This window comes from Equus asinus, chromosome 6 (assembly GCF_041296235.1).
Source record: "Equus asinus isolate D_3611 breed Donkey chromosome 6, EquAss-T2T_v2, whole genome shotgun sequence".
NCBI classification, from domain to species: domain Eukaryota; kingdom Metazoa; phylum Chordata; class Mammalia; order Perissodactyla; family Equidae; genus Equus; species Equus asinus.
The window spans coordinates 27,976,962-28,001,445 of NC_091795.1; the positions used below are offsets into that span (position 1 = coordinate 27,976,962).

The 24,484-nt window shown below is 45.2% G+C and overlaps 1 protein-coding gene across 2 annotated transcripts; it reads right to left on the reverse strand.

The window, feature by feature from the left end:
• Window positions 1-1,754: 1,754 nt before the first annotated feature.
• On the reverse strand, window positions 1,755-24,215 carry RPIA (ribose 5-phosphate isomerase A). 2 transcript variants are annotated; one of them, XM_014852773.3, is made up of 9 exons: window positions 23,855-24,215; window positions 17,218-17,278; window positions 15,674-15,729; window positions 14,169-14,228; window positions 11,286-11,350; window positions 9,974-10,042; window positions 9,108-9,249; window positions 7,208-7,307; window positions 1,755-2,683 (listed from the first exon to the last, which is right to left on the reverse strand). In XM_014852773.3, exons 1-9 carry the CDS (start codon window positions 24,137-24,139, stop codon window positions 2,586-2,588), a joined length of 936 nt encoding a protein of 311 aa, XP_014708259.1. In that variant the 5' UTR covers window positions 24,140-24,215; the 3' UTR covers window positions 1,755-2,585. The 2 variants fall into 2 exon arrangements, with proteins under 2 accessions (XP_014708259.1, XP_070367885.1); XM_070511784.1 differs by lacking the exon at window positions 9,974-10,042 and having other exon boundaries at window positions 23,855-24,200.
• Window positions 24,216-24,484: the final 269 nt, after the last annotated feature.

Genomic DNA, 24,484 nt, shown 5'->3' on the forward strand with positions numbered 1-24,484 from the left:
TTCAGTATATGACCTGAGCAAGTTACGTAAACTGAGCCTGTTGTTCATTCCACAAACTCAGAGAACAAACACCATAGACTGGCTGTGAGATAACAGGCCAGAGGCCCACAACAGCACCTGGCACACAGTGAGTAATGACAGGAAGCTATCGCCAGAATCACCGCATGGCCCACCTCTTCCCCACCATGCTGACAGTTCCTTCATGGTGCTCCTCCACCATGGCATTCCTCTGTCAACCACCTGTCTCGCCCAACAGGCTGGAAGCATCTGAAGCACAAAGGTAAACTGGAGCACCAGAGGTGTCTTATTCTTCTCTGCCCCACCCCGCCCTCCCTCCCACTGGGAATTGGCACCTGATGGGAACTCAAAAAAGTTTGATGAATGCAGAGTACCAAAACTTTATGAGCTCTAGCTGAAATCAAAATTGAACAGATTTCATTCAAACCTAAGTGATTTTTCCCCTTTGACACATTGCAGAAATGTGGCAGGTTAACTTAGTTATAAACCTTTCCCAAACACCAAACTTGCCAAGCTTGCCCTGTGCCCCCCTCAGACTGATCACAAGCCTGCAAATTTTTTCCATCCAACTTATTACCCACAAGATCACTTTTAACAACAATTTCATTTAAGAAACTTTAATCAAAAATTACCTCTAGAACACACTGGTGTGTATGTGCCTAAAGCATAGCGAGTGTTTTTCTTCAAGAAAACCCTCATACTAACACATACAGGAACTGTGGTTCAGTCACAGGTGCAAACACTTACGAAACCCGCTGAGAATTTACATGTGATGTGGAGCATGCAGGTGTTTTTCAGAAACTCAGTTTAACTTTGTTGTTTACCTTTATCCCTGAGTATAATCCACCCCACAAGAACTTTAAAGGATTATTTCAAAAAATCAGCTCTATCAAGTTTTCTTGGCTAAGATCTAGTGCCCATTTTGTGCAAAACTAACCTATCATCCAGACCAAAACAGTCCTGAAGAAAACTAAAGCACTTCTAACAACCGATCTCCTAACAATGTGTGAGGCAACTATTTTTAAAGAGCACCGTGACAGCGAAGAAAAAGAGGAATCCAGCCAGGAAATAAGCCTCTTCAATGCTCAGTCCTGATTAACTTTTATCCTGCAATTTGATTCTGCAAGAATTGAGATGTCAACAAGTTTGGTAGTTACCATCCAAGCTTCAAAACAGAGGGCAAGCCAAGTGAAATGCCTGTGCCAACCAAGTACGGGGCAAAGTCAGCAGCGGGGAATCGAGGGCTCTCGGCATCAACACCTTTACAACAGGATGGATTCGAGTCCCGTCTAGAGTGATCACTGAGCTGATCACGGCCTTTCCTTACCCTGCCTGTGAGGCTTTCCGGACAGTTCACCACTCATCAGACAGGCTGTGAAGACTACAGAGTGGAGAGGATGCAGAGGGAATTCAGGTTACCCACTTAACCGCTTGTCAGCTTCCATGACTACAGGTTTGACTAATAAAAACTTGGGGATAATTTGTGACTTTCGTTCAGCTGTTTTGAACAATCCTCAATTAACAAATAAATATAATGTCTTGTTTGACAAAGGTCTATGGAATAAAACTGACGTCAGGCTCTCTCAGAAATAAAGGAAATATTTACTTGCTCTTTGGTTCAAGATTTCTTGAGTGAACTCCACCCCTCATCAAAGACCCAATATAAACGGGATGAGCAAAATTGCTTCCTATTCTACGGCAGAACTACTGCAAATTCTATAAAAAAGACACCATACTGTCAAAACGGCACCATACTGTTTTATTTCAACTTTCAAACAATATAAAGAGGTGACAACTTCTGATGCCAAGTCATGCAAGTAATAATAAAAGGAATGGAAAAAATATTAACAAAAAGACAATCATTAAAAAGTATTTCACATTTCACAGCAGTGCTTTGGCAGTACTGGCAAGTATTTCTGGGCAACTGCTTCCGACAGGGGTCTGAATGAACCCCCTGATCTTAGCAGAAGAACCACCAGATTTTCTCCCTGACAGTTTACACTGGGTCACTACACACCACACTGCACCACTCACCAGACTTTTGTAAACCTCATCTTAAAATACGTAACCAGGTATTGTGCGTGATCACAACGAAAACTAAAAACTAAACAGAGTGTGGTAGAAAAGTAAACTAATGTTTCCAGTAAGGCATCAGGGAATCACTGCCGGCCGGGCCCTTCATTTTACCAGTTTAAAGAAAAGGTTTGATTTACATTTCTCAGCAAACCCAATATTCAGAAGCTTAACCAGCAGGCTCAAGTTAAAAGTTTAAAAGACAGTCCCCTTCTTTTTTTTTTTTTTGGTAAATGTTTCATATAAAACATGAAATCAAGTTCTACATTATAAAAAAAAACTGAGTATTTTTAATAGTAAAAATATATATGTTTATATTTCTTTTTTTAAAAAGACATTTAATAACAATACTTCAAAAGACGGGATTGAATCCAACCCTCGACCCTGCCAGCTGTCCGCCTGGCAGATCCATTAAGGCAAGGGCCCCTGGAGAGGCATGTGCACCTCGACTGTGGGCTGGAGGCTCAAGGTGAACACACTCCACTCCTACAGGGTCAACAGAAAGGCTTCTCCCTCATGTTCACTGAGCCGTCCTGCATGCCAAAGTAAACTCTCTCAGCCATGTTGATGAATAGGCCTGTATCCACCACGCCTGCAGGACAAAGCACAGAAAGAAGCATTAAGTTTCAGATTCCCAAGACAGGACAACAATCAAAGATCAGTAGGAGCAACTACCATTAGCAGCAGTGAACAAAATGACAAATATAAAGCCCTTTCCTCTCACATGACAATGAAAAGAGATTATGATTATTTTTATTTCTTCTTACAATCCTCTTCTCCTCTTCTATCTTGGCTTTCTTTCCATACCCAAACATGGAAAGCTCTGTCCTGCCTCAGGACCTTTGCTCATGCTATTTCCTTTGCTGGACTAGGCATCTTTGAGCCCTTCAAGGGGCTGGTTCTTCTCTGTGCTTCAGATATCAGATGACATCTTTTCAGAGAGGCGTTCCATGACTACTCTAAGCAATTCCTACTCCCAGTTATTTTCAGTCACACTATCCACCTTAAATGTGTTCCCCACAGAGCGCAAGAAAATATTTGCAATGTATATACCCAACAAAGGACCCACATCAAAATATATAAACAACTCTCCAAACCAGTAAGACAATCTAGTAGAAAAATGGGCAAAAGATTTAAAGAGGTACTTCACAAAAATGGCTATACAAAATGGCCAATAAACACAAAAAATGTTGCTCAAATTAATCAGTCAAAAGCGAATGCAAATTAAACCTACGAGATACCACTACACACTCACTAGGATGAGTATAATAAAATTAGACTAAGATGCAGACACTTCCACACATTCGGAGCAACAGTAACTGGCAAAACCACTTTGGAAGATGTTTGTTAGTACATCTTCTAAAGCTAAACACACTCTTACCTAATGATCCAGAAATTCTATTCCTAGGTATGTATGCAACTGTTAGACATACACAGAATAATCAAAATACATGTATAAGAATGTTCACAGCAGCACTTTCCTAATAGGCTAAAAACTGGAAACACCCAAATGCCCATCAAGGGTAGAATGGATACTACAAACATTTTTTTTTTCATAAACACAAATACAATGGAATAGTATTCAGCAGTGAGAATTAACTACAACTGTAAGCAATCTTTACCGAAAATATCTATATATATGCACATACTATAACGAGATAATACAGTTCAACTATCAGAAAAAAAGTTTGATGGACCCAGTGTGTAGGGAAAGCAGCACCTGCATATGCTGCTAATGGGAGGATGAACTGGTGCAATCCATGGAGGGCAATTAGCCACCATCTAGTAAAATCAGATACATCATCCTTTGATCTAGTAACTCTTGTCTAGCAAAGGACTGGAAACAAAAACCCACTAGTGGGGATCTGGTTAAGTAAATTATGTGATAGCCATAAAATGGAATGCCATGCAGTTATTTCAAAAAGAAGAATGAGGAAGCTCTTTTGTGAACCATTATGTAATAATCTCCAAGACAGAAAAACATAGGAAGCAAAACACCTGTCAAGTGTGCTTCACTTGTGTAAAAAAGGATGGGGCGGGGGGAGGTCGGTTTGTGTTTATGAAAGACCAACTCAAGGACACACAGTTGTGGTAACACTGGCTGCCTCCAGACAGGGAAAAGGTGGCGAGGCGGAAAGAAGAGACTTTTCACTATTTATTCTTGTAATTTTGAACAATGTAAATTACAAAGGATAAATAAATTTAAAACTTCCAAAGACAGCCCCCAATATATAAATAATCTATTGGCAATGTGAAGCCACTAGCTAGAGAAAAGAGCTGCTGAGACATAAAGGTCCCTGGCACCACACTGTGCTGACACTAGTGGAGCCTCCCAAAGACAAGCAAAGTGGCCAAAGCCCATCCTTTTCAAAAATTCTGTAACAAAAGGTGACAGCTCCCACTTGATCCAAAAAGAAGTCAAACCAGGTTCAGAAAAGGCTTCAAAGAAAGAGCAGAGACAAATGGCAGAAGTCTAAGCTCTGAGCTTGGAGCAACATCTCTTCAGGTTACTGAGATGCTGCAAGTGACTGCACCATGCTCCCCACCCTCTACCCCCAAAATAGTGGAAAGGGCAGAGGTGGCTCCATGTGACCACAGGGGAAAGAAGCCCACTAGCTTTGACCCTTCAATAGAACCTCTCTGTTCTGGGTGTCACCCAATGGAACATCCAAAGGAGTGACCAGCCATGCAGCAGTTCAGCTGTCCTCTAAATGTCCTCACACAAACATGTGTGTGTGGAACATAGGCAGGATGACAGGGACAGACAGGGAAACTTGCCCTGCTTCTCCCTTGATCTTGGTCCAGCAGCAAGTATTATAATGAACCAAATGGGGAAGAGAAAGAGAACAAGCCACATTGATGATCTTGGTGGCAGTGTACTACAGGATTTAATATCTAGCCTCTTTTTTCACTTTCCTCACTTTAGGTTCCTAATAAAATTCTGAACTTCTCTAGGATCTGGCCTCGACTTACTGAGGTGGAGAGCAAAGTACGGGAGAAATTTCCTCACAAAGGACATCTCAATGTCTCAACAAGTCAAGAAAGGTCTGAGCTGGAGCAACAGAGCTACCTAGTGGGCACGGCAAGAAATCCACCCACGGAAGAACAGTGCCAACACTGGTGAGCTGTTTCCTCTGAGGTCCCCTGGGTTTGTCTGCATTATCATTAGGGGCAAATTCTCCATATTACTAACAGTGACCTCTACATCTTCTCTTCCTCCTGCCTTCTGGCTCTTTAGTTCTTCCACCAAAAAGGTAACACTAAGTGAGAAAATAAATATAATTCAACTCATCTTTTTTACTTAATAAATCTGGTAAAAGATTGTCAATAGAAGACTAAAATAGCAGACTAAATAAAGCTTGGAAGAATTAGCTCTTCATTACATGGCATATATTCACACCATTTTCATTCCCAAATAGCATGGATAACTTAGAATCTAGCATATTTAACTAATGGTGAAGATAGTATCCTTCGTATCCTTTTTTCCTAGGAATTTATTCAGTCAACAAACACTCCCTTGTGTGCCAGGCACCATTTTAACTCATTTAATCTTCCCAACAACCTTGTGAGGTAGATACTAGAATTAGCTTTTTTTACAGAGGAAGAAACTGAGGCACAGAGATGTTAACTAACTGCTCAAAATTCACACTGATAGAGCAAGCCTGGGTTAGGATCCTTACCCAGGCGCTCTGCCCCAGAATCCACTCTTAGCCACTGCAATCTGCTAAACTGACCGTATCTGCCTCATTAGCCAGTTCTGGCCCCTTCCATGTCACAGAATATTCCCAGACCAATATCATAAGACTAGTATCTCTGACATCTTCCTCCTCTTTTTAATCCCCTCGTATGATCCCTCAATACCTCCTCTGGCCTGGTCTCATAATTCACCTCCACACTGCCCACCCAGCCTTTACCCTAGATCCCAGGCACAAGATGCAGTGAGGCTCTCCACTGCTCCAAATGTTCACATCAGACAACCCTCCTCGACCTGGCACTCAAGGAAGTAAGGACTAAAAGTTGAGGGTCTAGAGGCAGATAATCCAGGGCTCCCATCTTGGCATTGCAGCCCTTGGGCAAATTGTTTAACCTTCCTCCACCGATGCCTTCCTCTGCAACGATCTCACCAAAACGCAGAATCAAATGAGACATTTTTTTTTTTTAATTTTAGTTTTGTGGGGTTTTTTTCCTTTTTCTCCCCAAAGCCCCCCAGTACATAGTTGTATATTCTTCGTTGTGGGTCCTTCTAGTTGTGGCATGTGGGACGCTGCCTCAGCGTGGTTTGATGAGCAGTGCCATGTCCGCGCCCAGAATGCGAACCAACGAAACACTGGGCCACCTGCAGCGGAGTGCACGAACTTAACCACTCGGCCACGGGGCCAGCCCCCCAAATGAGACATTTTTAAACACTTAGCATAGTGTCTAGATCACGCTATGTGAAAGCATAGGTCAAAAGCCACCTCTTCTCCACAGAACTTGCCTACATACCCCAAAAAGGAAGCAACTATGCACACTCTAGACTCTCGGTATTCCCCAGCAGAATTTAGCACATTCCATCTTATTTGGAGGCATGGCTTCTACACAACTGCCCACAGCTTCCCCAAGTTTACATCAGCTCTCCTTGATGGAGAGTTGGAGTAGAGGCAGACTCCACAGTCTATAGATGGGAGCATTCCCTGTAACGTGTGGCACAGCATCTTGCCTGTGGTACGTATCTAACGACTGTGGGTGAACTGAGTCATTTTTCCCCAGTGCTTAAGGAGCGAGCCCATAAAAACCAAAGAGGCTGCAGTCAAGCTCCTGGAAGGAAAGGCTCTACACAGAGAGGGTGGGCTTATTTCAAGGCAAGCCCCCTCTTACACTCCATTACCTCCAGGTCTATCCCAACTGAGATGGGTTGTGAAATGCGCAACCAACAAAGCTGCTAGGTAAGCAATAACTATTCCTGGGGGAAAAAGGCAAAGCATGAAGTTAGAAACCCCAAACATGGTATAAAGGAAATTCCTCTTTCCAACCAAGTCTCACAGAGCCCATGTCCATTGTGCCTCCTGCGGCCAGAGGCTGGGGACAGTTATGAAGCGCATGGGTGTCTATGCTCAGTGAACGCCATTCACATTACCTGGGATCATTTTGATAGCTGTGTTCACTTCACTCCATTTGTGTACCCGGTCAAACTTCCAGTCCAGGATAAAATTCCCATTATCTGTCACCACGGGACCCTAGAAGATAATTTTCCACATTTACAGAGGATGTGAATACAGGCAGGCAGAGAGAGGCAGAAAAATAGAGATGATAACCAAAGATAAGCATCTTAATTAACCCACTACAACCAGTACTCCCACCTCGTGCTTTCTAGAAGGCAGAGCTATGAAGCAGTACTGAGCAGGAGCTCTGGAGTCAAAATTTGAGTCTTGAGGGGCCAGCCCAGTGGCACAGCAGTTAAGTTCGCACATTCTGCTTCAGTGCCCCGGGGTTTGTGGGTTCAGATCCCAGGTGTGCACCTACGTACTGCTGTTCAAGCTATGCTGTGGCAGGTGCCCCACATTGAAAGGAGAGGAACATGGGCATGGATGTTAGCTCAGGGCCAGTCTTCCTCAGCAAAAAGAGGAGGACTGGCGGCAGAAGTTAGCTCAGGGCTAATCTTCCTCAAAAATAATTAATTAATTTAATTTTAAAAAATTTGAGTCCTGAAGCCACATAGGTATAGATCTCCGAGAAGCCAATAAGCTCAGTGAGACTCAGATTCCTCAACTGTAAAAAGGGGTAATGATACATACTTCCTAACACAGCTTATGTATAAACCACACGGGTAAGCAGTTACCAGAGTGAGGCCTCACAGTAACGGCTCAACAATTCTTAGCTATTATTTGAGTGAAAAACTATAGCAAGAGAACAGGCTACCGACACGACATAACGTTCTCACAGCTTCACATTAAGTACCACCAGTAATGCAAAATAAGAATGCTATTGCACCCATCACTTCCCCATGACCAGGCCATCCCTTCAAAAAGACAGGAAGCAGAGACGGGTTCTGAGGTCAAACATGCAGGAGGCAGTTTTAGTTAATTAACCCAGAATTCCTGAACAGCTGTGGGCACTAGACGGCGTTTAGGACAAGTGTTGACAGAACACTACAGTCAAAGTCCTCCCTGATGACGGGAGGAGAAGAAGTGGGAGGTCAGGTAAGAACGCCACAAAGGCAGGTGCTGGAGTAATCCCAGCTGTGAGAGAGACCCTCCGACGATCTACAAAAGGGAGCCAGAGTCAGCGCTCTGTACAAGCACTCTGATTAGGACTGATTTTTAAAAAGTCACGAAAACCCCAGGAAGAAAACATATCAAAATAAAAATTCATCAGGGTAGAGTTACAGATAATTTGTTTTCTTTTCTATAGCTTCCAAACTTTATAGCTATGTCTCTAACTACAGTTAGTTTTTGGATTTTTACTTTTGCTTGTTTATTTAAGCCTAAGAGGAAAATAAAAAAAGTTCTGTGCAACCCACTTTAGCAGCTGAAGAGAAACAGTTGGACTATATTTCTGGAGTGTATTCCTGGGGAGGGGTTCATATCCCCCAAGAAATTCTACTTCTTGTCACATTTAACCACAGAATGAGAAAAGAGGAGGAAAAAAGAAAATTACATCATGAAACCTGAAAAATTTTCTGCCCCAGGAGGGCTTCCCAAGCCTGTTTTTAGCAGCTGTCAATCAGGGTGGTCCAGGCCTCACGTACAAAAGTCAGATCACCTCAGGAGGGTCAGACCCCAAGGGACAAAGAGAAAGAATCATTCCTCAATTTGTACAGAGGATATGCACTGCATTAAGTATAGTCTTATCTACATTGAGTTTGAATATAGAAACCAATAAAGCCAGCACTCTAAAAATAAACCAATAAACTGATTAAAAATAAATAAATGAAAGCTGACCACTCAGTCTAGGCACAGAGGACCTAACTGAAGCAGAAAGGAAGACAGCACGCTGAGACGCTGGAATGCCCTCCTGAAAGCTTCCTGGCCACTTACTGCCTTGTTGATGGCCATTCGAAGTTCAATCGTGCCCCCAAACTTCTGGGTCACAGCTCGGCTCACTGGGACGTAGGCCATTGGGATGACCTCAATGGGGATTCCCTTGTGCCATTGATCCCCAAGGTTCTTTGAATCTTTCCTGGAAAGAAACAGTCAAAAAGCACAATAAATATAAATAAGCTCAATGGTACAAATAAACACCAAATCAGGCATGGGGTTAATTATCTGGTGAGAGGGCAAAGGAAGTGAGCAGAGACAAGTATACAGGGCTTCACACATATTGGCTATGTGTTACTATTTAAGAAAAGAGGTATTTGAAGTAAATATGACAAAAATGTTAAAATTAGATATGACTGGCTTGTGGTTATACAAGTGTTTATTATTTATGTTCTTCCTACAGCTCCAATCCTTCCTAAGTAAATACATTTTTTTTTTAATTAACATGCTCAGCACAAGTGCCTTCCACCAGACTCCTTAAAAGAGAATCTGAGAGCCTGGTCAAGCCTTGTCCACAACGCAAGTCACGTGTGACCCCAGAAGAAGCAGGGCGTGCTGAGTCACTGTCGGTGGGCAGGGCTTGCCCTGTTTCCTCTGAGGCTCCCTGCAAGGATCAAATGAGTGCTATATGAGGACGTGCTCTGTTAACAAGGGTGACAAGCTGCTTCCTCCTCCTTGCAACGGACACATGAAATAGCGATCTCTACCTTCAGCATGAAAGTTGAACATAACCCTCCAAGACACTGCCCTAGCCATCAGTCTCAGAAAGTCAGACAGTCCCTCTATTTCCTCCTCTGTAACATGGGGATGAGGCCTGGGTCTGATCTACCTCCTTAGTGGACAGTTCAGAACACTGAACACTGTACCTGAAATCAGCAATCACAATGAAGCGACTGGCATAGCCAGCCACAATTTTCTCCTGGGTCAGGCAGCCTCTGGGGACAGGAAGAAGCAAATGAACACAGGAATAAGACAAAAACTCAATTTGGGAACTAAGGTCAGATACAGGAAACCACTCAATTCTGGCGCTTAAAGACAAATCTCATTTTTAATTCTTAAAAGAACATCCCCGACTTCATCATGCTGTGCAATGGACTGAACTGTGCCCCACACCCACGCAAAAAAAATCATATGTTGAAACCCTGATCCCCAATGTGACTGTATTCGGAAGATGAGGTCTCTAAGGAATTACAATTAAATTAGGTCATAAGGGTGGGGCCCTGGTCTGATAGGATTAGAGTTCTTCTAAGAAGAGACTCTAGAGAGCTCGCTTACTCTCTCCGCCATGTGAGGATACAGTGAAAAGGCAGCCAAGAGCCTCCAAACTGTGAGAAATAAGTTTTTGTTATTGAAGGCACCCAGTTTATGGTATTTTGTTATGGCAGCCCGAGCTCAGACTCGCTGCTTCTAGTAGTAAATGGACTATGGAAACATTAGCCTGTGTCTGGGAGAAACGGTTCCCAGTCAGGCCGGGCATAACCCCATCTAAGATCCATCTGATAGGAAGCACTGTGCTCAGGGAGAAGTCATTTGAGCACGGCATGAACAGAAAGGTCTATAACTTGAGAAGTAAGGAAAAGCTTTGAACAACCCGCTCTATCCACACTTGACAGTCAGGATGATGAAGTGGAGAAAGCACAGTGAGATTTTAAACAAATTTTGCATCGTTCCATGCTCTGCTTGATTACAAGAACCAGGAGAACAGGACTTTACCTTCTTCAACTCACCATTCCCTACCCCCTAAATCAACACTTAACAAACACCCAGTAAACGTTCTCCAAATGAATGAATAAATATATCATCAACTGCTAACAGAGGTAAGAGCAGCTTTGAAGCAAAGATCACACACTGGTGCCCACAGACCTAATAATCTACTCCAATAATATGTTTCGTTTAGCCTGTACAGTTTTTAAAGTTTGAATCAGCAGAAGAATGTAGACACAGAAAACCCATTAAGATCAATAATTTCACTGAAGAGGCCCAGGTTCCTAGTCACCAGATTGCTACTAATGAGCAGAAATGCAAAGTTGGCTCCATGGCCATATGCTATCAAAATCCTAGTAGAAAGACAAACTCACATACACCACAGTGGCAATTTGCTTATTCTGTATTCCACTTGGCTTTGCTAAGGATTAACTGGCAGATACTCTTTAGCAAGAAAGTCCTCACCACACTCACCCACCACCCTTGATGAGATTGAGGTCAGCATCCACTTCATCAGCACCATCAATGGCAAGGTCGATCTGTGTTGGGGGAAAGGAAAGATACAAAAACTACTAACAGCCTTATGAAGGGAGGCTCTGAGAAAAGTTTGAACATGCAATAGCCCATTGAATCCTTGGCAGCCTTATTAGCTAGGTCAAGTTAGTCCCATTTAACCAATCAAGGAACTGAGGCTCTGAGAGGTTAAACTGTTCCACTAGGGTCACCAGGAAACCTACAACATTACACTCCCTTTTCTCACTGAAGGGCTTCTTTGTGGACGAGCTGGAATTATTGAGAGCATGCAATCTCAACATTAGTGACATAACCCCCAAGTACAGAAATAGATATACAGTATATCCGTGGTATTAAAATTTCAATGAAGGGAATAATAATAGAAAAAAGGCTGAGAAACACTGATTCAGAAGTCTACATACTAACGTAACAAAAAACACAGGCAATTTCAAGCAGACAGAAAAGACCCAGTGAAGAGTTAAAGTTGACACACACGTGACATGATCTGGAATTGGAAATTATCTCAGGCACCCCTATTACAATCCCACCAAAGCATCTGTCTGGGTTTGCACACTCCCTCTATTAGAAAGCTCCACCACCAGCCCCAAACGTGGTCGAGGGGCTAATGAAAGAAGCTATGTATTTCCCATCACTCCCGGTATCCTGCACGGACAATGTGGGAGCTTCAAGTACAGTTTTTTAAAACAGTAGGGGGGCCAGCCCAGTAGTGTGGCAGTTAAGTATGCACATTCCACTTTGGCGGCCCGGGGTTTGCCGGTTTGGATCCCGGGTGCAGACCTATGTACCGCTTGTCAAGCCATGCTGTGGCATTCGTCCCACATATAAAAAAAGAGGAAGATGGGCACACATGTTAGCTCAGGGCCAATCTTCCTCAGCAAAAAGAAGAGGATTGGCAGGAGATGTTAACTCAGGGCTAATCTTCCTCAAAAAAAAAACTTTAGGGTGGGGCAGGCCCATGGCAGAGTGGTTCCTGCACTCCCCTTCAGAGGCCCAGGGTTCTTGCATTTGGATCCCAGGCACAGACCTGCACACACCACTCATCAGGCCATGCTGTGGCAGCGTCCCATGTCCCACATACAAAACAGAGGAAGATTGCCACAGATGTTAGCTCAGCAACAATCTTCCTCAAGCAAAAAGAGGAAGACTGGAACAGATGTTAGCTCAGGGCCAGCCTTCCTAACCAAAAATAAATAAATTAAATAAATAAATAGATGGGTAAACCAATCTCAGGGTGCAAATTCAGTTCAGGTTGCAGTTAGAAGTTGCCTGGCGTGGCTGGCGTGACACAGGTATAAAGCCCACAACACTTCAGCAGGGCACTCCTGCTTCCATCCTTTTACAGACCTGCCCTTTGTCTGAAGTTATGGCCTGCAACGCTCCTCCCCGACCCTGCACTAACCCCAGGGCCGGGCTGGGGTTACACCAACTCTTCTGGGGCCTGGAAGGCAGCAACTATATCTGTCTGGGTTACAGGCCCATCTTCAGCCCAATTCACTTCCTCACAACATTGAACAGCTGATTCAGCTTATGCCCTGGCTCTCCCACAGAAATCTCCCAATGAGTGCTTACCACGGTTCTTCCTTAACCCCTGAGGTCTGTATATACCATGATGACTAGGTTACCAGATCACTATCAGGCCTCACCCCACAGGCCGCCACCACCCTGTCCCACTCTCCCAATCCAGCCTGGCCCCTCCCCTTTCCCCACTCCACACCAACACATTCCGCTCACTTGCTCCTAATTTCCCCAGCTAATCTGGGCACTGTCCACATATGCCCACGGCTGCCTGGAATTACTCCCGGGGCTTCCATCTACCCCGCTGGGGAATGGTCTCCTGCCCTGGCCTTCACAGCTCTGCTCAAACTTTACCTCTTCCCACAAAACCCTTCTAAACAGCACTGCTCTATAGCCAGAATCACCTGAATTCAAATTCTGGCTCTGCCACTTACAAAAAGCATGGCCTGAAGGAGGCCAGCCCCGGGGCTGAGTGGTTAAGTTCGCACACTCCACTGTAGGCAGCCCAGTGTTTCGTCAGTTCAAATCCTGGGCACGGACATGGCACCGCTCATCAAGCCACGGTGAGGCGGCATCCCACATGCCACAACTAGAAGGACCATAACTAAGAACACACAACTATGTACTGGGGGGCTTTGGGGAGAAAAAGGAAAAAAATAAAATCTTTAAAAAAAAAAAAGCATGGCCTGAGGCAAATGCTTTGTCCTCTCTGTGCCTTTTTCATATTTGTAAAAGGGGACAATGATGTACCCACCCTCAAGACTACGGAAGATTAAATAGTTTATTACAGGTACAGCACTGAGCACCATACCTAGTATACAGTAAGGGCTCAGTAAATGCTGGCTGTAAGCATGCTGCTCACCCTTATCAATTCAATCTCCTCCGGATTTGCCTGTGTGTTTAACTGTCTTTACCATAAAAGCCAATTTCAACCTGCTTTCAAAATGTCCATGGTTGCCTCAGATGATTACTTCTTATCTCCCCTTAGAGGTAAGCTCCATGGGCCGGCCCGCTCTTATACCTCTGTACAAGAACTGCAGGAAGTCCTGGGTCCAGCCTTAGACTTGACAAATCCCCCTTCACAACACTCTTACTGAGCCCTCACAGTTAAACCACAGAGAATGTACTGAAAACTAAGGAGCTCTCCACTTGTGACCTCAGCCAGGATTCACACTCAGGGTCCCAGGAGAAAAGCTAGTATGACTAACCGACCTTTCTCCTAGACTCGACGAGATATCCAGAGACCAAGAACAAGTGACAGCCACGAAAAAGGAGACAGAAAGAGACAACAGCCTGACTCTCTCTTACCTCTGGGTGTCGGTCCAGGTCACTGAGAGTTAAGCCGTATTGCAGGATGAGCTGACGGGCCTGCAGAGGACAGGAAAAATCATTTACTCGGAGCACATGGCAAAGATTCTCAGAATTGACTTAAGTGTCCAACACTGAATCCTGATCAAGGTTCCCTCCCAACTGCCAACCTGGCCCACCAAGAGATAGGAGATCTAGCCCCAAGAATGGCAAAACTAAGTTAATTCATCCTGGGAGCTGGAGCCTTGAAATGACTGCAGCCCTGGCCAACAGCTTAACTGCAACCTCACGAGAGAGCTGAAGCCAGAACCACCCACCTAAACCACTCCAGATTCCTGACTCTTGGAAACTATGAGATAATAAATATTTGTTGTTTTAAGCTGCTAAGTTTGGGGGTAATTTGTTCCATAGCAACAGATATCTAATAGAGATGATGTTAGACAAATGATACGAACTGCATATAGTTCAGTGTGAATATCACGCAAATAAAAGTGTGTGACATTTTATGATTTCCACTGACTTTAAAAGCATCTCCTCAGGACAGCAGGATTTCAAAGGCAAAACAGGCAATGTAAAACTACTCATTTTCTAGCATGAAGCAGGAATCATGATATTGTTTTCAGTCCCCTGGGTGCCCACCCACCTTGTTCAGAGTCCCCAAGAGATTTAAGTTCAAGGAAGCTCTGACAGCATGCGCTCTCCTACCTCCCTATCCTGTCTACCTGGAATCCGTCCACCCCCTACTTTGACAAGCTGGGGCACACACCCGCATAGAAAGAACCTAGCAGCCCCTCAAATACTCTCTCCCTTCACCAGAGCTACCTGCAGCCTGCCAGCACTGAGCCTCCAGGATTGGGAGGCTTTCCTAAGACCCAGCTGTCCAAAACTAAGTCCACAAAATCACAGGAGAACCAGCCACCCTCAGTTCCAACCTTTAACCTCAGTTCACAGTATCACCTTGACGAATCCAAAGAGATTATACACATAGCCTTCCCCAGCATGGCGAGATGAGGGACGGCGGCTGTCTCTATCTGGGCACCTCTCTTCCCTCCCTTCCTTAACTCTACTCTTCCTTACCTTTCCTCATATTTAACTGGCCCCACTGCTTTCCTCCACCAGCCCTACTATTTTATGATGAAAGAGCACTAGACATGGACTCAAACTACTGTACATGCATTACTAACACAACACTGACTGCCCTTCAGCCTCAGTCTTTTTACCTATAAACGGAGATAATACACCTTGAGGATAGAGACTATGTGGTCATCTCTACATACCCCATGGTGCCTAATACAAGATACACTGAAATATTCACTCAGTGAAAAATCAATGCATCTAAAACCACACTTCCAAGGAGCAGTGCCCAGTCAATAAACCCCCTCCTGCTCCTGGCTCTCTCACCTAGAACCACCCTGGTGCACAGTCCAAAGCCACACCTCCATGTCCTCAGGGACCAGGAGATTCAGCAGGAACTGCCAAGACGCAGAATGGAAAACAGGACATACCTGGAAGGACGTGGGAATACAGACGAGGTTCAGATTCTCTTGTTTCACTCTTTCAGCTGTGGAGACAAAAGCTGTGTTGGTGGCTTTTCATTCTCCTCCCTTTACTTGTCATGTCGTGTGCACACTTGCTCAAATCCAACAGAAAAGAAAGGCCAACCCCCCCACCACCACCACCAACAGCTGTCTTTCATTGTGTGTCTACACCCTTGGTGAAAAGGTTGGTGAGCAACGTCACACGTCACACGTCACAAGATAGGGACACTAGAAAGTCTAAGAAGGTTAAGTACTAACCACAGAAAGAGCAGTGTGTTTGCTATTAGTATGTGCCTGGCAATATTCAAAGAACTTCGTACATGTGAACTCTTTTAATCCTAACAACCCACAGATAAGTTACAGTTATTATCCTCATTTTACAGATGAGGAAACTGAGGCACAGAGAGGTAAAGTAACTGAGTAGTTACAGAGCTCACAAGTCGCAGAGCTGGGATATGATCCCAGGCAGTCCAGCTCCACAGTCTTAACTACATTCCTATATTGGCTTTTACAGGGAAAAGGCGAGAACTCAACTTTTACATTTAGTAAAAAATATAATCATTCGTAGACCCCAGAAAGCAGTTAAAGGGTGTCTATTTATTCATTTTGGATTTGTACCTTTCAGGAAAACTTGATTTAAAAAAAACAGTCTTAAGGAAAAAACCGTCTTATTAAAATTTCAAGTCTTTTTAATCATTGGTCTGGATCGTGGGAGGTTTAGATGTCACTATTATGAAATCTACAGTAACTCTTGCACTTAAAACTCTCCACACACTCAGTGCTAAGGTAAAAGGTGAGCAACACTAAAGCCCCTGTAGGGCCAATGAGAAGGCTTCCAGAAGCCACCACAACCACTTCTTAAAGACAAAGCGTTCCTGGACTGTCTCCTGAGCACTGCCCCTTGGCACCTAGAAGAATCGATCAGCATTCAGGCAAGCCTCTCCTCTGGGTTTTGTTCTTACAAACAAGAGCAGGGCAGTAAAACCTGTTGAGCAGCCACAAGGGCTAACAATTCCTGAGCCTTTCCTCAGCACGGAGACACCCTAATCAGAAGGAAGCCAGCACCTGCAGGAACCAGCCAGCAACTGCAGGCGCCTCACATCCACTCCAGGGTCATGGACAGGGCAAGCCTGGCTGGCCTTGATTTGTTTGCCTGAGGAATCCACAGGCATCAGACACCTTGCCTCAGGGTCCTTGCAGGCACACTCAAGACCACTGATGATTAAAATTCTGTGGAGACCTCATCCTAAGTCAGCTCCGCCCCTCCAGCTGAGCAGAGTAAAAAAACCCAGGGTATCCCCAAAAGTTAGTTAGACAGGTCCAAGAACCCCTCTCTCAGAGAAGAGCAGAAACACTCAACTGACCTCAGGCAGGCAGTCCTGCTCCCCAGCTCCCTGCTGCTGGAGCCGAGCTAGGCAGGTGCCAAACCTGTGCCCCACTTCCCCTCCTCCTCTACTTTCCCACCCCCATCATGCCACACAAAACGCCCAGTAGACAGCCCAAGAACATACCTATTCGTTGCACAGCATGGACAATTGTAGAACCACTTCCAATTCCCAGTACTTGGTTATTCTGCCAAAAAAGGGAGGAACAATCAAAACTTACTAATGTCATATTTTACTCCCTCTTCATCCCACTTTCTCAAACTGTAAAATTATTATTAACGGCAATTCGCCAACATGGGTGCAAGGTAGGTACTGTGCCCATTTCACAGAAACATAACCACTAAAGCTCAAAGCTGTCCTTTATCCTAGCGCCCTACGGTAATTTATCAGCACGGTCCTCCTTTCATCTCTGACACTGACATCACCATTTTCTCCTGTTAAAAGATAAACGGAGGCATATCAAAAATTTTAAGAGTTTATTTGAGCAAAAACTATTTGAATTGGGGACCATCCAACCTGGCAGACAGAAAGAAGTTCCTAGGAGCTATACAAAATGAAAGACATTTATAGCCAGAAGGGAGTAGGAAGGACAGCATATGAGGCAAAAAAGCGGGTTGGTTATTGTAAGGTTACTTTCCTTTAGGGGATGGCCGGGGTCTATCAGGCAGATTACCTAACTAGTGCCCATCAGGCAATTCCTGTTTGAATGGTTTAAGATTCCATTTCTGGGAGAGCCAAAATTGTAATTCAGTCTCGGTTTGGTGATATGCGGTTTAGCAGAAGTGACTCCATTTTAGGCCTGTTGTCCTGTTTATAACACTCTCTACATCCTATCAGACAAAAGGCTTGGCTTACTCACAACACAAAGCAACTTAAGTTGGCCTCGTAAAAATGGCCTGCAGATGAGCACTGAAAGATTCCTGGCCAACTCCAGGAGGGTGATCAGAAAGGAAAGGCCCTAAGAGAAAATACAACAGATTCTAGCTGCACCCTAAGAGCAGAAAGCAGAGGTTTCTGGCTTCAGTGCCTTTTCACACAAGCTTAACATCTAGAGGCAGGAGACTGACCACAGGCACCTTCAAGTTGGTGGCATCAGAGGGAACCTAAGAGACACATCAAGCCCACCATCGAGAGCTCCCCTAAAGTCAGTGGAAGAGGGGAAAGTCTGATGGAACCTCAAAACAGCAATTCACATCATCTGTCTAGTTGATGCCAAGGGGTCCTCATTTTGTACAAGCCTGCCTCAGAGAATATGGGAAGAAGGCAACGACTTAGTTAGGAACATGAGAACTAGTCTTCATCCACAATAGGAAGGATTCGTAAGAGATGTAGAGCACTTCCTGAGTACAAAGGACAAGAAACAGGCATCACACTACCGAGCCTGCCGTCTTAAGAAAGGGGAAAGGTACCTATCAGCAGACTAAGGGCGGAGTAGGGGCCCAGCGAGGTCAGTTAGACCACAAACAGTAAAACAAGGTCAGGGTAGGAACAATCAGGAACTAATGTGGAGCTCAGTTCCTAAGCAACTCTCTGGAAGTAATCTCCCACAAAACAGCTAAAAACCAAAGCAGCAGCTACCATTAAGCACCTACCAAGAAGATTTATAAATCTTAATACAAATCAGGGGCCAGCCCCATGGCTGAGTGGTTAAGTCCACATACTCCACTTCAGCAGCCCAGGGTTTCGCCAGTTTGGATTCTGCGCATGGACATGGCACTGCTCATCAAGCCATGCTGAGGCAGCGTCCCACATAGCACAACCAGAAGGATCTACAACTAGAATATACAACTAGGTACTGGGGGGCTTTGGGGAGAAGAAGAAGAAAAAAAAAGAAGATTGGCAACATTGTTAGCTCAGGTGCCAATCTTTAAAATGTTAATGCAAAGCAAATCTCACAACCACCCCGTGACCTTAAGACCCATTATCCTCCCTTTAGAAATGAATTCAACAATGTAAGGAAAAATTTAAGACTTAGAAATGAGCAAAAGAGAGGCCAGCCCCGTGGTGGAGGGGTTAAGTGCTCGAGCTGGGCTTCAACAACCCAGGGTTTCGCCATTTGGATCATGGGCATGGACCTAGCACAGCTCATCAGGCCATGCTGAGGCGGCATCCCACACAGCACAACCATAAGGACGTACAGCTAGACTATACAACTACGTACAGGGGGGCTTTGGGGAGAAGAAAAGAAAAAGAGGAAGATTGGCAACAGATGTTAACTCAGGGCCAATCTTTAAAAGAATTAAATAAATAAATAAATAAATAAAAAGGAAATGAGCAAAAGAGATTATTGGACACCCTTTCAATGGAATTGAAAGAGTATTATCTTCAGGTCTTATCTGACCCTACAGGAGTGTGGGTCTTTGCCTTGGACTAGGCCGCTTTACAACTCTAGATAAGTGTTAACAAAGCAAATAATTCTTGTCCATAGAAATGCAAATTAATTGTGAGATCCAACTGGTTAATAACCTATAGATAGGTCTTGTAAATTTATTTTAACATTTCTTGAATGCATATAAATCTATGGCTCTTTGGTTTTTCCTGTGAACAGGCTGTAACACCTTTTCCAGTTCCCTCATTAATTTAATGAGTTACATAAAATCTTTGATATGCTTATTTTATATCTGAATAAGTATCACTATTTTACCTTTTTTAAAAAAATTCTCTTTTAACGATATCCATTACTCCCCCTACACAACCTCACTTTGAAGATACAACTTCAGGAAGTTCAATTAGCTGAAACATCATTTTATTTCAAATTTCTTAGAGTTCCAGCAACTGATTAACAACTAACTCATTTGGCAAGGGGAAGCCCATAGTGAAACTTTCTTTGTAGGAGGAAGAAAAGATTTAGAGGCCCCTCAGGACAAACTGAGGGCTACAGCCAACATTCCTCACACCCCACAGGACAAAGGACACAAGAATACACAAGGCCAGCCCCTGGTCCCCATATGGTCCTTCTCAAAGTGAGACTCTATCTCAAAGTAGAAAAGATTGGAAAGAATGACTAACAGGTGAAGGGAGTTACAAAAAGGAACAAATCAAATGCTAATGTCCCCAATTCTAGCTGGGCCTCTTCTACCTACAGAGAGGCCTTTACCCATCAACCTCTGTGTTTGTGACCTGACAGAAATCACCTTTACTAGCTCATAGTTCCAAAGTCACCAAATACACCAAGGGGCACTCAGAGCAGAGCTCAGGTTAAGTCAAGATTCCATCTGCAATGATGACCTCAAGAAGGCAACACATCCAATGGTCATTTGGCTTCCTGGGCAACAGCAGTCTTCAAGACGAGTAAACAGCACATCACAACAGAAAAACATTCAAAATAGCTGAATTTCTGAACACGTAAAAATTTTCAAGTAATGAGAAAATGTCTTGACTTATTAATGCCTAGCTAGGTAGGCTTGACCTGACTTTCACACCTGACCTAAAGCTGAAAGCTCTAATTACAGAATCATTCAACTGCCAGATTCCTCATTACCATGCTCTGCCACAGACTCACGTCACCCAGGAGGCAGGTGGCACACCGATGAACCTGGATGAGTCAGACAAGCTCTGTGCAAGGCTCTTCCTTGGCTCTTGGAGAAGGTCAAGAATTGCAGGGGCCTGCCAGGCCCAAAGTTCTTCAACCATGTGGTCCTGCTACCTTGGAATCGATTGACTGGCCCAGGAACCAGTGTTCTAGCCAAAGCCAAACAGAGGTGGCCAAAGGCTGCTTGTGCCCAACAGCAAAAGGCTGACAAGCAGGCAGCTGCCAAGCCCCTTCTAATGGGCAATACTAAACCATATGTTGTATGTGCAACATCAGAACTTCCCTCTCCTTCTCCAATGGGGTAACCTTGGAAATATGTTTTCTGCTGACCAACTGGAACCACTGCCCACCAACTTCTTCAAAGCTAAGCCAGTCAAAACACAAAGCCCAGGCTCCAAAGAGAACAAAGGGGCTACAGACCTTCAGGAGAGCATGGCCCTGCATGGTGACCCATCCTGGGTGGCTACTCCCAGAAACAGGCAGACCTGAGTCCAGGGTGGCTACCCAAAGGATTCAGCTGAGAACTCTCCAAGTTCTCCATCCGCCCAGACATGGAAGTGGTCACCACACTGGAATACCAATAGGCTAAGGAACTGGAAACCTGACACCCCAGAGATTCTAAGCAAAGGACCACCAATAACTCCACAACCTCCATATTTGCATCCATACTCCACACAATTCAATGAAGATTTACCGGCAGGCCCCACTGTGACCAACACTGAATGAAGATAAGGTTTACTACCCTCTAGGAGCTTACCCTTTAGGGGGATGGCAGAAACAAACACACAGATGACTAGGACATAAGACACCAACATAAGGCACCTAAGAGGTATAAAGTGCTACAGAAGCAAAGAGGAGAACTCTTCCTTCCCTTAGGAGGCTAAGGAAAAACTGAAAGGAGGAAATGGCCTGTGAACCAAACCCTAAAGGACACACACAATTTTAACAGGCAAACGCAGAGGACAAGAAAGAGCATTCTAGGTCGAGGGCGGTGATGTCAAAACACACACTATATGCCAGCAATCTCACTTTTCCAATGTTCTGGAACATGGGAGAGAAGAGAGCATAGAAGGACTCTGGGCTTAAGGACAAGAACCAGAGCCTCTTATCTGTTATTAATGCCCCTCCACCAGGCTCAGTACCTAGCTTGCAACAGATGCTCCAGATGGTGTTACACAAAGGTTAGGATGAGGCCACCGGAGGGCCACTGCGACAAGAGCAGATGAGAGCTTCAGAAGATAATAATACATCAGTTGGGAGGTTCGCAGAGGGGACAGGATAAGCACAGCTGCAATCCTCTGGCCATGCGGAGAGCCTAAACCAGGAAAATTGTCAGGTCAAAGGGAAGGTCAACTCTAAGAACACTCTAAAGGACTTGGTACATAACCTACCTGGATAAACTCACACAAATGAGTAAACTATTTCAAGACACGAAGTGCTAGAGAAAAACAGCCTTAGATGGGGCAAAGGATACCCCCTGGGGAGGGCAGCTAAGCCTTGCTAATTAGGCACATAACTATGCTCAAGAAACATGTGGACCTGAATTAGTCATCCTGTTTGCAGGGTATCGAGGACCTGACTCTCCTCCTCTTGGCCACCACACCAACTTCCTGACACATACTAAGCACTCAATAAATACCTGGCAAACAAATGAATAAATCAATGTCAAAGAGCAGAAAACACAAAATTCAAGTAGTACTGGCATCTCAGGAAAGAAGTTTGGTAGGAAAAGTGGGTACAACTAAGACTGGGGTGAGGTGCCCCCAAAAGGCCAATAGACATCTCCCCAGGATGACCTCATAACTTCATGGAATAATGCGGCTGGAATCCAGTGTTTTAGGGCTCTAGGCTGAGGTGGGGGCTTGCAGATTTCTATTTAACCAAATACATAACCATAAAACGAAGGTCAGAGAGACGTGCCACCAAATATTAACGTAAATAGATTAATAGGAAAACTAATTTATAGGGATTTTCTAACTGTATAGATTTCATTTACCTATTAACTATTCGCTTTATCGAGGCATTTTGAAATTTCAGCTTATTGTCCCAATTTTACAGCTGAGGTACTGAATCCCAAAAGTAGAGCCAGATTACACATTTCACATTATCTCTGTGAATTCCCATAGAAAATCCTATTGCTAACCAGATTTGGAACAAGTTACACCAGAAGAGGGCAGCTGTGGAACTGGTGGAAGGGCACTGGAACAGGAGTTGGGGCACTGGAACAAGAGTCACTTGGTTTGGGTTCTGGAAGATCCCTGGCCATTCCTTCTACAGAACACGCTGTGCCACAGGTTGCCACACTGGCCCCTCCCACTTAACCAGGCTGTCTGAGGATCAAACATCATCTATCTATGCAAAATTGTAGTACACTAAAGCATTATCCAATGTTAAGAACTATCATTAGAGGAAAAAAGGGAGTCTGATAACACTTTCTAAGAAGTAAAAAAGAAAGACAAAAAGCCAGTAAAGCCAAGGAAACTCCACCCAAGGGCAGAGATACTCCACTGGCTCCCGAAGTACTGTAATTAAGATAATTAACTTGATTGGTGATAGGAAATCCACTCAGGTTAAAAGACTCCACAAACAGCACCACACCCGCCGCTTGACAAACAAGTGGGGCCACGACGTCACCGAGTAACAGCTAAACATCTCTGCACCGCGACCTTAAACAACATCCTCCAGACTTCAAGTGTCCACCCGGCCCGTCAAAGGGAGTAGGTTTAAAGCCCTTTGGCTCTGTCTCTCCTTCCCTCTGGTGACTACACTCAGAAGCCGGCGCGCGCCAAAGGACAACTTCCTTAGAATGAAATTTCAAAGCAATTTTCAAACCAGCTCTCCACTCACTTCCCAGGACACTGAAGAGAAGGGAAGACCTCTCGGCAGCTCCAGAACTCATCATTTTCCATTTGTCGATAAGGAAGCCACACGGCAGTCCCTTCCAGTCCCATTCCAAACATGAGACCCAGGCTCCACTTTGTAAACTGTTATCCAGCCAGAGAAGTCTTAGGTAGCTCAACCTTTAAGGGACTCGCCCCCAACCGATTCCATACCTAAAAGGTCTTTAAGAAGCTGGGAAGAAACGGGTCTAAAGCGGGGTAAGGTGCGCACTCTCCTCCCTCTCAGGCAGCCCCGGCCCTGCCAGCAACGAGTCGCGCCCGGCAGTGCTCAGAGCGCGCAATATGAGCCTATCACGGCGAGCACAGACGCCCCACGCCCTGAGCTGCTCACCCTCACGTGGTTCTCCACGGCCGCGCGGCCCGCCAGCTTCTTGGCCTCCTCGGCCTTAGACATCGTGGAGGGGGCCGGGCACACGCTATGAGCGTCCCGGCCACTGGTGTTTGTGTTGCCAGCGCCGCCGCGGGTCCCGAACTGCGCGGGCCCCAGCAGCTGCACGTGGGAGCCCGGGACGCCCCAACCGTTCCCGCCTCCGCCAGAGGCCGCGCCCCCGGCCCGCCCGGGGAGCGGGGCCAGGACCCGCCCGTAGAGGGTGCTGAAGGGCCCCGGGCGCTGCATCCCGACGCCTCGCTCCAGCCTCCGCCACGGACCCGCCCCCGGTTCGTCCGGAAGTCTGGTCGCTCACGTACACAAAGCTGTTCCGCACCCACTGCTGCGCGGGACTTGCTGGGAAATGTAGTTCTATGGCTTCGGTAACCCGAAGCCGCTTCCCAGCCTGAACTACCAGCCCCACAATGCTCCGCGACCGGGTGCGCAAATTGCCGGCGGCCGGCTTTAGCGAATCAGCCTGTATGGCCCCAGTCGCCGCGGTTCAGTGAACCTTAGGAGTTTTTTGTCTGAGAAGTGGGTGTTAGACCTGACCCTGTTTTTCGCAGCAGTAAGAACGTGGCAGTGGACAAGACT

What these genes read in the sequence shown, in the direction of transcription:
- RPIA (XM_014852773.3), bottom strand. Translation starts at nt 24,139, where the DNA reads ATGCAGCGCCCGGGGCCCTTCAGCACCCTCTACGGGCGGGTCCTGGCC. An exon ending in ATTGTGATTGCTGATTTCAG is followed by an intron (nt 9,250 to 9,973) that starts GTACAGTGTTCA and finishes GTTTCTTTCCAG; the next exon opens with GAAAGATTCAAAGAACCTTG. An exon ending in AGCTATCAAAATGATCCCAG is followed by an intron (nt 2,684 to 7,207) that starts GTAATGTGAATG and finishes TTTGTCCTGCAG; the next exon opens with GCGTGGTGGATACAGGCCTA.